The sequence below is a fragment of the Diadema setosum genome, chromosome 6 (genome assembly GCF_964275005.1).
Source record: "Diadema setosum chromosome 6, eeDiaSeto1, whole genome shotgun sequence".
NCBI lineage: Eukaryota > Metazoa > Echinodermata > Echinoidea > Diadematoida > Diadematidae > Diadema > Diadema setosum.
This window is the reverse complement of record NC_092690.1, coordinates 39,617,554-39,629,729: the sequence shown is the minus strand read 5'-3', so window position 1 is coordinate 39,629,729 and position 12,176 is coordinate 39,617,554. Positions and strand designations below refer to the sequence as shown.

Genomic DNA, 12,176 nt, shown 5'->3' with positions numbered 1-12,176 from the left:
AGTAGGCCAAAATCAATGTCTGCTTTTTACCTAGTTTACAAGAGCATGCTCTTTAGAAGCTAAAGAACACTTAAAAAATTTTTGAAATGTCGCTATGGCAACTGGTATACCTCCGCTATTTCACAATCTCCCAATAGGTCTACACAGTAGAACATCCTGCCAATGTAACCAATGGTTTTGATGGTAGGCAGATAATCATACATAAAAAAGACCTTGTCCAGGGATGTTTCTGACTGTTTCTCATCTCCAACAATGTTTTTCAAACTCATAGTGTAATAGCTCGGCTTGATGATATGTTTGTTGCTGTTACTCAGTAGGCCTATGCAGCCATGCCTGAGAGTTGCCCGGTAAGCAGATTGTACAGGACTGAACAGGATTGTAGCCTACACCTTATAAGGCGCGGTCAGACTGGCAAAAGATCGAGAAGTTTAAGATCGCGAAGTTTGGGCCATTCGTACGTGCACAAGAAAGAGTGCGCCGTCCGATGGCTAGTGATTGTGACGTAACAATGCACATCTGTACATGACAATGGTCTCGCGCTTCGGAGACACCGCCCGCAAACAGATCGAGAAGTTTCGCGAGAAGTTTCGCGGGAAGTTTGCGGTCACACTGGCAAAACTTTGAGATCTTAAAGATCGCGATCTTAAACTTCTCGATCTTTTGCCAGTCTGACCGCTCCTAAAGAAACAGTACACGTATTGCTGGGAAAACAGCTCAAATCAATGCTATAATGCCAATGAAAGTGCTGGGGCATTCATTATTATATTGCAATGTAGAATCCAAACTATTACCTACAATCATATGTATAAACTTATACTTGTGCTACAGGTGTGTAACATCCCTAATTTTGTTTTCTTAACGAATTATGCAAATTCCTGAAAAAAAAATGTGGATATGTTGTGTGATATTACATTTTTAGCTTTGAATGTGAATTTAGAACAGATTTTGACCAAAAGCCAGCATGCTAAAAAAAACATTTACATCTAAAACATTACAGACATTACACTTTAAAAGAGGTGGAAATAAAGGGAAAATTGTAGTGCTCATTAAAAAAAAAAGAATCACTTTCTTCCAAACCAAGAGGAATGAATTAAAAAACTAGAAATGTCGCTATGGCGACTGATGCCTCCGCCATAATGCATGATTCTCCCAATAGGTGTATGGTACAATGTCTTCACAATGTGTTATGACAGTTTCACAAAACTGACAAAATATTGAAATGACAGGTTTGTCAGAAATATCTTGAATGTTCACTTTCCTTGAACTAGGTTTGCTATAATTGTCTAAGAGTGCAGGTACCTGTATTTGGGGAATTGAGAACTTTTACTTGACTTCTGACGTACCCTTTTATAAGTTTATGCATTGAGTAATTTTCAAGGTATGAAGAAAGAGTGTAATTACAGTATAAAATATATATATATTTGCATTTAAATCTGACCTTTGACCCTTAACCTTTGACCTTCTGGCTGGAAATTTCTCAGAGAATCTCCATTAGGGAATACATGTATAAATCAAGTTTTAGTTTTAAAAATAATAATGTAAGCATTGCATATACTAGTATACGAGGGAAATAGTAAAATTTTGAGGAGTTGACCTTGACCTTTGACCCCCTGACTAGTGACCCATGACCCCTACATTCCCAAGAAAATCCCTGCCAGTCAGTACATGTGTATGTACCAAGTTCCATGAAGATACATTAAACCATTTGCAAGAAAAGTAAAATTGTAACATATTCACCTAACCTTTGACCTTTTGACCTTTGACCTTATGACATGAAACTCTCTCTGGAGAATCTTTATGCAGTAGTACATGTCTACAATAAGTTTCAAGATAATACCTTCGGGCATTGCATGGATATGGGGGAAATAGCAGCGTTTTTAGCATTTGACCTTGACCTTATGACCTTTGACCTCTTGCCAATGTCACTAAAATCTACTCAACTAATTGCCCCATCATACATCATCCTTGGACCAAGTCTGGTGAAAGCTGCTTCATCCAGTTTAGAGTTATCACGTAAACAGATAAATTTTAGGATTTGACCTTGATCTTTGACCTTTGACCTCTGTCCAATTTCACTCAAAACCTAATCAAGTAATTGTCCCATCATACATCATCCTCAGACAAATTTTGGTGAAATTTGCTGAATCCAGTCTTGAGTTATCGCGTAAACAGATACAATTTAATGATTTGACCTTGACCTTTGACCTTTGACCTTTGGCCGATTTCACCCAAAATCTAATCAATTAATTGCCCCATCATACTTTATACTTGGACCAAGTTTGGTAAAATTCCAGTCAATATTACTCAAGTTATCGCGTAAACGAATGCGGACGGACGTACGTACGGATGTACGGACGTACGGACGTACGGACGTACAGACGTACGGACATACGGACGTACAGACGTACGGACGTATGGACGTACGGACGGACGGACGGACGGACAACCCGAAAACATAATGCCTCCGGCACCACTTCGTGGCGGAGGCATAATGAGTCATCAGCTTTATCACAGCATAAAGAAACTAGACATGTCGCTACGGCGACTGGTGTATGCCTCCGCCATAATGCATGGTTCTCCTAATAGGTCTATAGTACAATGTCTTGACAATGTCAATGTGTGATGAAAGTTTCACACAATTGGCAAAATATTGAAATGACAGGTTTGCCACAAATGTGCTGAATGTTCACTTTCCTAGAACTAGGTTTAATTGGATGAAAGATTAAAACGTCAGAGTGCAGGTATTTGGGGGAACTGATGATTTTTACTTGACTTTTGACCCTTTTATAAGTTTATGCATTGAGTAATTTTCAAGGTATTGAGAAAAAGTATAATTTCAGTATCAAATGGTAAAATAGTATTATCTAAACCTGGCCTTTGACCTTTGACCTCACAGTTCCAAAGAGAATCACTGTTAGGTAGAACATGCATAAATATGTAAGTTTCATGATAATACCTTGAGTTACTTTTGAGATATGGAGGAAGAAGTGCAATTTAGCACTTTCACTTGACCTTTGACCTTTTACCTTTTGGCAAGAAACTTCCCACAGAATATATATTGGGTTATACATGCATACATCAAGTTTTAAAAAAATCCTTCAGGCATTGCATAAATATAAGGAAAGCAGTGATATTTTGAGGAGTTGACCTTGACCTTTGACCCCTTGACCTTTGACCCATGACCCCCAACTTCCCTAGATAATCACTGCCCATCGGTACATGCATATATACTAAGTTCCATGAAGATACCTTGAACCATTTGCGAGATATGGAGAAACACACGAAATTTCAACCTTTTTTTCACAAAATAACCTGTGACCTTTGACCTTTGACCCCGTGACCCTAAAATCCAAACAAAGTATTATCCCCCCAGGATATACCCTCATACCAAGTTTGATGCAAAACCACCTCACGGTTCTTGAGATATCGACAAAAACAAAACGGGATAGACGGACGCACGACCCGAAAACATAATGCCTCCGGCCACTTCGTTGGCGGAGGCATAAAAATACCTGTTCATTTTTGTACTGAAAATTTCTACTTCAAAAGAATTACATGGAAATTAAAGTGAATTTTTCTACAATGTCTTTGAAAAAACAAGAAAAAACATATTTTTCAACAGCTAAAGATTTGCAGTATTTTCCAAAATGGACCATATTTTTTTTTTATTATATAATAATAATAATAATAATACAGGGTGCTTATAATGCGCCAATTCCACATAGCTAACGTGCTCAAGGCGCAGTAGAAGTAACTTATGAAATACAAAAATCCTTGCACAAACATGCACATGAAATTAAATGAATGACACAATAATGATAATGAAGAAATATATCAGTTCAATATGATCCTTCCTGAATAATTTCTTGGGTGAAAAAAAAAAAAGTTGTTTCTTGAGTTTTACCTATTCACCCTTGGGTAACATTTTTCATGGTAATCCCCACATCTAGAAATTGTCCCTAGAGGAATGGGTCCATACTGGCCCAAACACTATTGTACTTGACATTACGTTCCTCTTAAAGGTAGGGAATCCCATTTGCATGCCTTAAATGAAGAGTTGTATAAATACAGTGATATGTTGAAGAGAGTATCATTTTAGAAACTCCCATAGAGTATTGAAAGTGGGAGGTAACATTTGGTACATTATTTTGACCATTAGATTTTGAATTGAATTTTTTTCGGGGCTCACCGTAAATTCCAGTACATTACTAGGCTACCTTTGCAGACCACTGCACTGCATGTGTGTCCATCATGTATATTTTGTGAAGAAAGTTCATCCAAACTTACAAACATTTCTATATACATTCTTGCCACACACTCTATATGTTATTACATCAGCTCTTATACTTTTAGATTTGTGTTTATAGATAAAAGATACAGAAGACTGCAACAAAAAGGCTTAAGTGTGGCTGACACACAGAACTACTGAGTAGTTGAGTTTTGTGCATTATTCAAATTGTAGATAAATGTTGACTTCCAAATTTCTCAGCAGTGGCCTAAACAAATCCCATGAGGTTCATATTTAATGTTTTGCTGCATTTTGGGAGGTCTGTAAAAGGTATCCCCTACCTTTAAAGGGGATGGCTAGTAACTGGTCATTGGGAATCAGTGGGAATGCTGGGGGACGGTTGTTCCAATTCTTGTGGGATTCATTTAAGAGTACTAGTTGTGTGAAAATTACTTGCTTCAGAATGGTCTAACATTCAAGTAATGTGCAGTTTAATGCCCCGTCACTGTACAAGCATGCTAACCTGGAAACATTTAACTGCACATTACTAGAATATGAGATCATTCTGAAGCAAATAATTTTCACACAATAGATATATAATATACTCTTAAATGAATCCCACAAGGATTGGAACAATCATCCCCCAGCATTCCCACTGATTCCCACTGATCAGTTACTAGCCATCCCCATTAAAGGGGAAATCCAGTACAAAGATAAGTTAGTCTGCTAAGAAAGAGTTAAATATTACGAGTTTAACAGTATAGTTTTGATTGAAATCGGATGAAAAATAAGGAAGTTATTACACTTTGAAGTTTTGCTATTTTGGGTGAAAACAGTTTTTGTACAGTCAATATGAATATACAAATGGAAAAGTGAGCATGTCATTCCCTCACAACTTGCCATATGGTTTGTACATAAAATTTTGAAATTTCCAGTTTTTCATTCAAAGGCAATGCAATATACATGTATGCCTGAGGCTCAAATCGTGGTATATCTAACGTAATGATCACTATTCTGAAGTTATTCAACCAGGAGTAATGTCATGTTTCAGACTTCTATGACAAAAACACTGAATTTTCATCATTTTTTTTTTTTTTTTTTGTACACAATCAATGAAAAATTGTGAGGGTATGACATGGTTTTATAGCTCACTCATATGCATATTCATATACACTGTACAAGATCTGCTTTGCAGAAATTAGCAAAACTTCAAAATGTCATAACTTCCTTATTTTTCATCCGATTTCAGTCAAATTTTTACCGTTGAACTCGTAAGATTTTACTTATATCAGACTAACTTATACAGTGTATTTGGACTGGATTTCCCCTTTAAGCTTATATGTACACTACATAAGAAAGACATTCATCCTACTAAGAATTATCACATTAACACCACAAAATGGATGGACAGTCAAATAAATAGCTGGGTAAATATGCATTGTGTTTATACTGCTAGTGGTTATCAGCCATCTGATGCATATTAAGTGTGCAAGTTAGACCCTAACCAGTCTAGCGCTGCCTTTTAAAGGGGAAGTCCACACGATTTTCATTATTTCACATCAAGTAGTAGGCATACATAAATCAACAGCTCCATGTTTAGATTTGTGGAATTAATTGTGGTCCTTGAGCAGAGAAATACTATAAAAACCCAAAACAAACTACACTGAATAAGGTAGCAGTTTCACCTCAAGAATGCATGAGTGGGGACTCACCATAAGAATGCATGAGCAGGAGGCTCACATACTTTAAAAATGTAGCAAAACAATTGCTATGTGTAGATATTATGCATGCTTTCTTATTTTGTTCTGCTTCCTTGAGCCACATTCATTTATTATTATGGTGAGGCTGCTATGTCATCATCCTTAATCATTCATTGTGATTTGCTATAAATCTTTAAAACATTCTTATTCCTTATCCTAATCACAATAAATTCGGAAATTCCGTACCCAGTATATAATAACCAATTTATGGTGATTCAAACATAAAAATCTAAAAAAAATCAGTCAAATATCTCCTTTGTGTACCTTGATTTTCCACGAGGTGCCTTTGGCGTTCTTCCTTGAGCACCATCTGTATTTTGTAAATCTTCTCCCCTAAAAGATGGTAATATTCCTCCTGGAAAGAATTAGAAAGATTTCTTCATTGTGGAAAAATAATGAATGTTTAACCAAGAGATAGTTTCATCATGCTAGAGTCTAACCCTTCATTTCTTAAACAAACAAGAGAATTATGCATAGAATCTGTTTATAAACAAGTTTCCATGGTCATCAATCATGATTTATATATCCACTTTAATGTTAGACAGAGTGTTAACAACACATAGAATGTACTTGAGAAATTTGCCTCTCAATTGCATAAGATAGATGGGCTTCAAAAGGACATCTTCAAGACTTGTGCCGGATATTCATCTACAGTGCCACTGCTACCCAGATTGAGAAATTACAGCAGGTTCAAAATGCAGCTACCAGACTTGCCACAGGCACATCCAAATATTCCCACATGCAACCTGTCCTCCGTCAACTGAATTGGCTTCCCATCAGGTCCAGGATCCACTACAAGATACTTCTACTCACTTTCAAATGTATCCATGGTCTCGCCCCTCCTTATGTCCGAACTCATAACCATCCGTCACCCATCCCGGTACGACCTCCACTCCTCACAAGGTATCACACTGAATCATCCAACTTCCAAGATGCTGGCCACACTTGGTAATAAAGCATTTTTATATGCTGCTCCAAAACTGTGGAATCGAATACCCAAAACTCTCCGCATCCAGCAATCTCTCATCATCTTAAAAAAAAATTTAAAAACTCACTTGTTTCATCAATGTCAATAATCAATGGGGTTACTAGTAAAGCGCATTTGAACATGTACGTTTATGGAAAATGCGCTATATAAATATTATATGAAGAGTTTGTTTGCAAAAACCGATAAGTCCATATTTGCCAAATGGAGATATTTGTGATTAAAGGTCAAGAAAAATAAAGAAAATAATAAGAAAATTTTTGCTTCTTTTGACCATAACTTCAAAAATGTACCTTTATATGTAGTGACCAATATATCATTTAAAAGGTATTATTTTGTACTTTATGACAGAGACCGTACTTCAAAATCTTCAAAAATGGACTTATCGGTTTTTGCGAACAAACTCTTCATATTATTGTTATTATTATTATCTCACCCTGCTGCTGGCTTGTTCAAATATATCGTTCTCCATCTGACTGGCAACATTCAGTAAGATTGTCATGCGCCTGTCTAGCAGTAGCAGGGCTCCTTGGTTAGGAGAGGGAAATACTGCTTGCACCCTGAAAAAAAGAAACGAGAACCAAGCCTTCATCCTTTTAACCTGTTGAGGACGTGTCCCGAGTATACTCGAGCAGGTGTCTACATGGGAAATGCGTGTCGTAGCAAAATCAAACTGTCCTCAACGGGTTAAAGATTTATTCACTCTGTGTGCATCATCACTACACCAAACACTGATTGTGTCCAATTAAAGCTTGAAACATGAACAAGTTGTTGCTTTGAACCCTCAATAATATTCTTCAAAACCCGTTGCAGACGAGTCCCAAGTATACTCGGGCAGGTGTCTATGGGAAATGCGTTTTGTAGCAAAATCAGCCCGTCCTCAACGGGTTAACAAGCAGGGGAAATACAGTAAAAATTTAGAATAAGACGATACACATTCATCACAAAAAGAAGACATATGAAACTGTCAAACAGGTTAGCCCATTCCCATTCCCATTCCCAATCAGTGAATGAGCAGGCCTACAAACTGATGAAAGGACTGTGATTAGTTTAATTTGATAGACACATGGCCATTGTGTATGAGAATAAATGGACAGGGCTCTCATAGAACAGGGACATTTTTTGCTGCAGTTGCTGTATGGTGGCTATTAACACTTGGCCAACAGCTTTGACTACGTGAATACAGTAGTCATATTTGGTCCTAACATTAAGCATGAATTTAAAGTCACATTTGCAGTATAAAGATGCATGACATCCATGGAAACCGTTATCCTACATGCCATCCATGGAAATCAATATCTATGATGCTTTTTATTTCTGCCAGTTTTGTTGTAGCAGCATTTATACTTACAATTTACAGGCTAGATGTATTCTCAGATCCGAAGTGATGAATACATGCCAAGGCTGACTAGCCACCTTTGATGACGTGGCTGTACAAATAGGCTGGCTTTCAGCAGTGAGTAATGCCGTGATTCCCTCAAGGATGGTGTTGGTCACTTCAGTGATCGGCTCCTGGCTTATCGAGTCGACGGAGACGTTGGGGCCGCCGCTGGCCATGGAGTTGCTCAGTGTGCTAACAGGAAAAATCCTGGCTGGTGGCAAACCGCTGGTGGCGAATATATACAGCCACTGCTGCATGAGATGTTCTAGTCTAGATCCAGTCTAGTTCTGTTGGGGCTGCTGGACAATCATCTTCTGCTATTAAAGGCTATGGCAGTAAAAGGTATTGCAACATATAAGCATTGAAATATGTGAATATATTCATTAGCGTTCTAATTGATTCAATATTAAAAATCTCATCAAGTAATAATAATAATAATAATAATAATAATCATGATAATAATAATACTAATACATTACAAGGTGCTTAAAGGGTGTGTACAGTTCTGGTCGAGGTGAGGATTTAGCTTTTAACGTTTTGCGAGATATTCAGAAACCACTCTATGAGATGTCAAAGAGCATACAGTTCTACGGGGTATCAAAAGTTTATTCGATGGAAATCGGTTTTGAAATGGCTGACATATCCAAAAACAAGGTGAAACAAAGAGATCCTAATAAAGTTGTGGCATGTCGCCTTTTATTATTAGCACTTTTTTGGATATCTCAGCCATTTGAAAAACAATTTTCATCAAATAAATGTTGAATCCTTCTTAAAATTACATGCTCTTTCATATTTCATAAGAGGCTTTTCATTATCTCACTTAGGAATGTTCAAAACATGAATCCCCACCTCCACCAGTACTGTACAGTCCCTTTAATACAGAGTTTCCAAGTGTACAGTTTACCAAAAAATTAATAGGAGATGGTTCCCCACATGTAATGAATTCCTTCCTTGTTACAACTTGTATCAGGACTCGGTTCGGTTTCATCCTGAAAGAGTATCACTTTTTTGCACCGTACAAAGGAATACATAGATGTCACCACTTGGCCCTCCCATCTTTTTTTACCCTGGAAGTGCATAAGTGGCACTGGAAAGAAATATTGATAAAAAACCTTGAATTGTGAGTGCAGTAAGGCTTTATTTTTGCACTGAAGTTGTGTTTCTTTTGGTTTTTTTTTTTTTGGTTTTTTTTTTTTTTTTTTTGCTTGTCAGCTGAAGAAACGTGCTTGTCAGCTCATGAAACCTGGAAGTGGGCCCTCCACTTTTGAAAACATGGTGTCAGCGGAGACTGGTTAAGAGCCCTGGCCTGGCGGAGTTAACTCTGTATGTGCCACGTTCGCACGTCCGACTCAGTCGACGCGTGCCAACTTTGCATATTCTGCTAAAACACACAAACCCGCCTAAACTGACTGATAAATCACCAAAGTCTGCAGTATACAAGTACAACGAAAGAGTTTCTCACGATTTTGTGCTGGCCTCTAACATATACATGTAGGTTGCATTTTATGTGGTGCTTGACTAGCAAGCTGTGTTTTCTACTGAATTGGTGTTTAGATCCTAAGTTTCTGTCACTATTTTTTTAATGCAAAAGTCATGCCTTTTTACAATAATGTAGTTCCTGGTCATTTGAAAAGACAAGCAATAACAGATTTGTCATACAATTTACATCAAAGCAATTAAAAGCTTGGCGTTCTCTCTACTACATTTGCTCACTACACCACAGGTCCAGCTAACTATACACATAGCCCTGTCGCTGTACACTTAAGTCGCGACTTACACTTGTGTACAGCGACAGGGCTGTATATAGTTAAGGTCCAGCTAAACAGAAATATATAAAAGTATAAATACATGGATTTGAAAAACAGAATGTTAAAGTGGGAGTAGTGTCCACTTCACAGCGTAAAATACTTACTGACTACGCCAGGCTGACGATGGACTGGATTCAGGTAGATTTATACAGGTGTATGCCTTGTAGTTGTTTCCTTCCTAATCCGTGAGTCCATTCAGCGTCGAGTCAAGGTCGTGTGGGTGAATTGTCACCTGATATAAAGTTGGATGTGTCAGTCAGGTGACCCCCTAGTCATGTTAAAGTCACAGTCCGGGTCTGGTTAAGGTCGCGAGGTACAGTAGATAGGAGGGGAAGTTAAAACCAACCATCCCCCAAACCAAATCCCACCACAGTCTCCCCCGTTTTATTAAATAGGAGGAGCCCCCGTACTGTGATTAACAAACCCAAATTAAATCCCATTTAAATCGCCTTAAACTATGTCTACTTAAAACATCCCACAAACAGGGGGAAATCACGTCCAACCGTGGACAACTATAAAAACAGTTAACAATTTGTAAACACTGGGAACAGAACGTCCCTATTCAACACTAGGCGAACACTGGCTTGGGCAACAACAATGACCCAAATACTCAACAACAGTGAAACATTTTAATCACATCTATTGATTTGTAATCATTGTCCCGGACTATGATTTAGTCCCCTGTTTTCTTTGTTTACGCACACTAATAATATTGAGTAACCATGGTCCCCTCGGTATCCAGAGGTTTTCCCTACACTATAAAATCCAAATTTACTTTAAAAATATTTTCCCAAATTATAACAAAAATTACCAGATTATTTTTGCCACAAATGTAATTAAGCATGTGCAAAATTGTCCCCCATAAGAGATGGAATAAAGACAATAACACAATATAAATAAATACCTCTGGAACCGACTTCCACTTAATCTGAGGCCTATATGCATAGCACCTCTGGTATCTGCCGCCAGCTTAGCGGGGTGTCCAGACAATGGGATGGCATTGTCCTGGCTGGTGGCATCAATGCCCTGTGCCACCTGCTCCTGCCTACCCTCTGCCACCAATACAACTCTAGCAAAAGCTGACTTAGTGGGACACCCGCCGAGGCATTTCACTATTCAGCTCCCATACGGGAAACCGTTGTGTAGTAACTGAAGTAAGCATGTGGAAACGCCTTCCTCCACGTCACTGCTTCAGTTGCAGCCGGCTGGCAGCAATGGATGTGGACCCGCTGGTGATGGGAGCAATGCTCTAGCTGCCCATACCAATTCAGTGGAATTGGTGACTGTGGGATCCACACACCCAGTAGGAGGATCCAATTCTGGAGTCCTTCTTGGGCTATGAAGGCCATGGGCGGACATGATGATCCAGCCCCACCTCCCAAGATTGCATTGGTTCTGGAGTCGCACATTGGCACTTGAAGGCGATCCAACGTCAATGCTGTGACATGCGGGACGTGTCGCATGTATCCCCCGTCACCTCCCACCTGGGTCCCACACCATCCTTGTTTTATCCCTCGGCTCTATGCCAGTGGATACCCACTCATGAGGAGTTGCAAAGCTTGCACCTCCCTTCTGTGTGTCCTTCCACCTCTCCCATGGTAATTGGATGGTATTGGGAGGGTCATCTGGGACCGACAGAAGAACTTCAATCGGGTCAGCAGGAGTGGTTCCCAACTTATCAGGCTCAGAGCTCTGATGTGGGTTCCCATGGTCTTCATCACGCAGATCCTCCACAGTGGATCCATCAGGGTTAAGACTCTCCTGCGTCCCCTCCGTTACAGGTAAAATGAAGTTGCTAGTCAAATAACTTGAGCTCGCATCTTCTTCCTCAATGTTATCTGTAGCTGGAGCTGTATGATTGATATTTTGTACGAATTCCATGAACTCACGAAAATAATCCAACAGCTCTGAGTCCTTGGTAGACCTATCCTTAGAGGAGCGAGATTGATTCACAACCCTCGACTCCTGAGCTTGGGGAAAAGCAACCTTGATCTCTTTAGGTGCCATATCCTCT

General features: G+C 38.9%; 1 protein-coding gene across 2 annotated transcripts in view; it reads right to left on the bottom strand.

The window, feature by feature from the left end:
- LOC140230231 (uncharacterized) overlaps positions 1 to 10,829 on the bottom strand; it is a 59,942-nt gene extending 49,113 nt beyond the window's left edge. The window contains exons 1-4 of one of the 2 annotated variants that reach the window (XM_072310412.1): positions 10,267 to 10,829; positions 8,325 to 8,681; positions 7,410 to 7,533; positions 6,253 to 6,343 (exon numbers count right to left, since the gene is read on the bottom strand). In XM_072310412.1, coding sequence (XP_072166513.1) covers positions 6,253 to 6,343; positions 7,410 to 7,533; positions 8,325 to 8,611 — 502 coding nt within the window. In that variant the 5' untranslated portion in view covers positions 8,612 to 8,681; positions 10,267 to 10,829. The remainder of the gene's footprint in view (positions 1 to 6,252; positions 6,344 to 7,409; positions 7,534 to 8,324; positions 8,682 to 10,266) is intronic. The other variant, XM_072310413.1, reaches the window with a different exon arrangement.
- Positions 10,830 to 12,176: the final 1,347 nt, after the last annotated feature.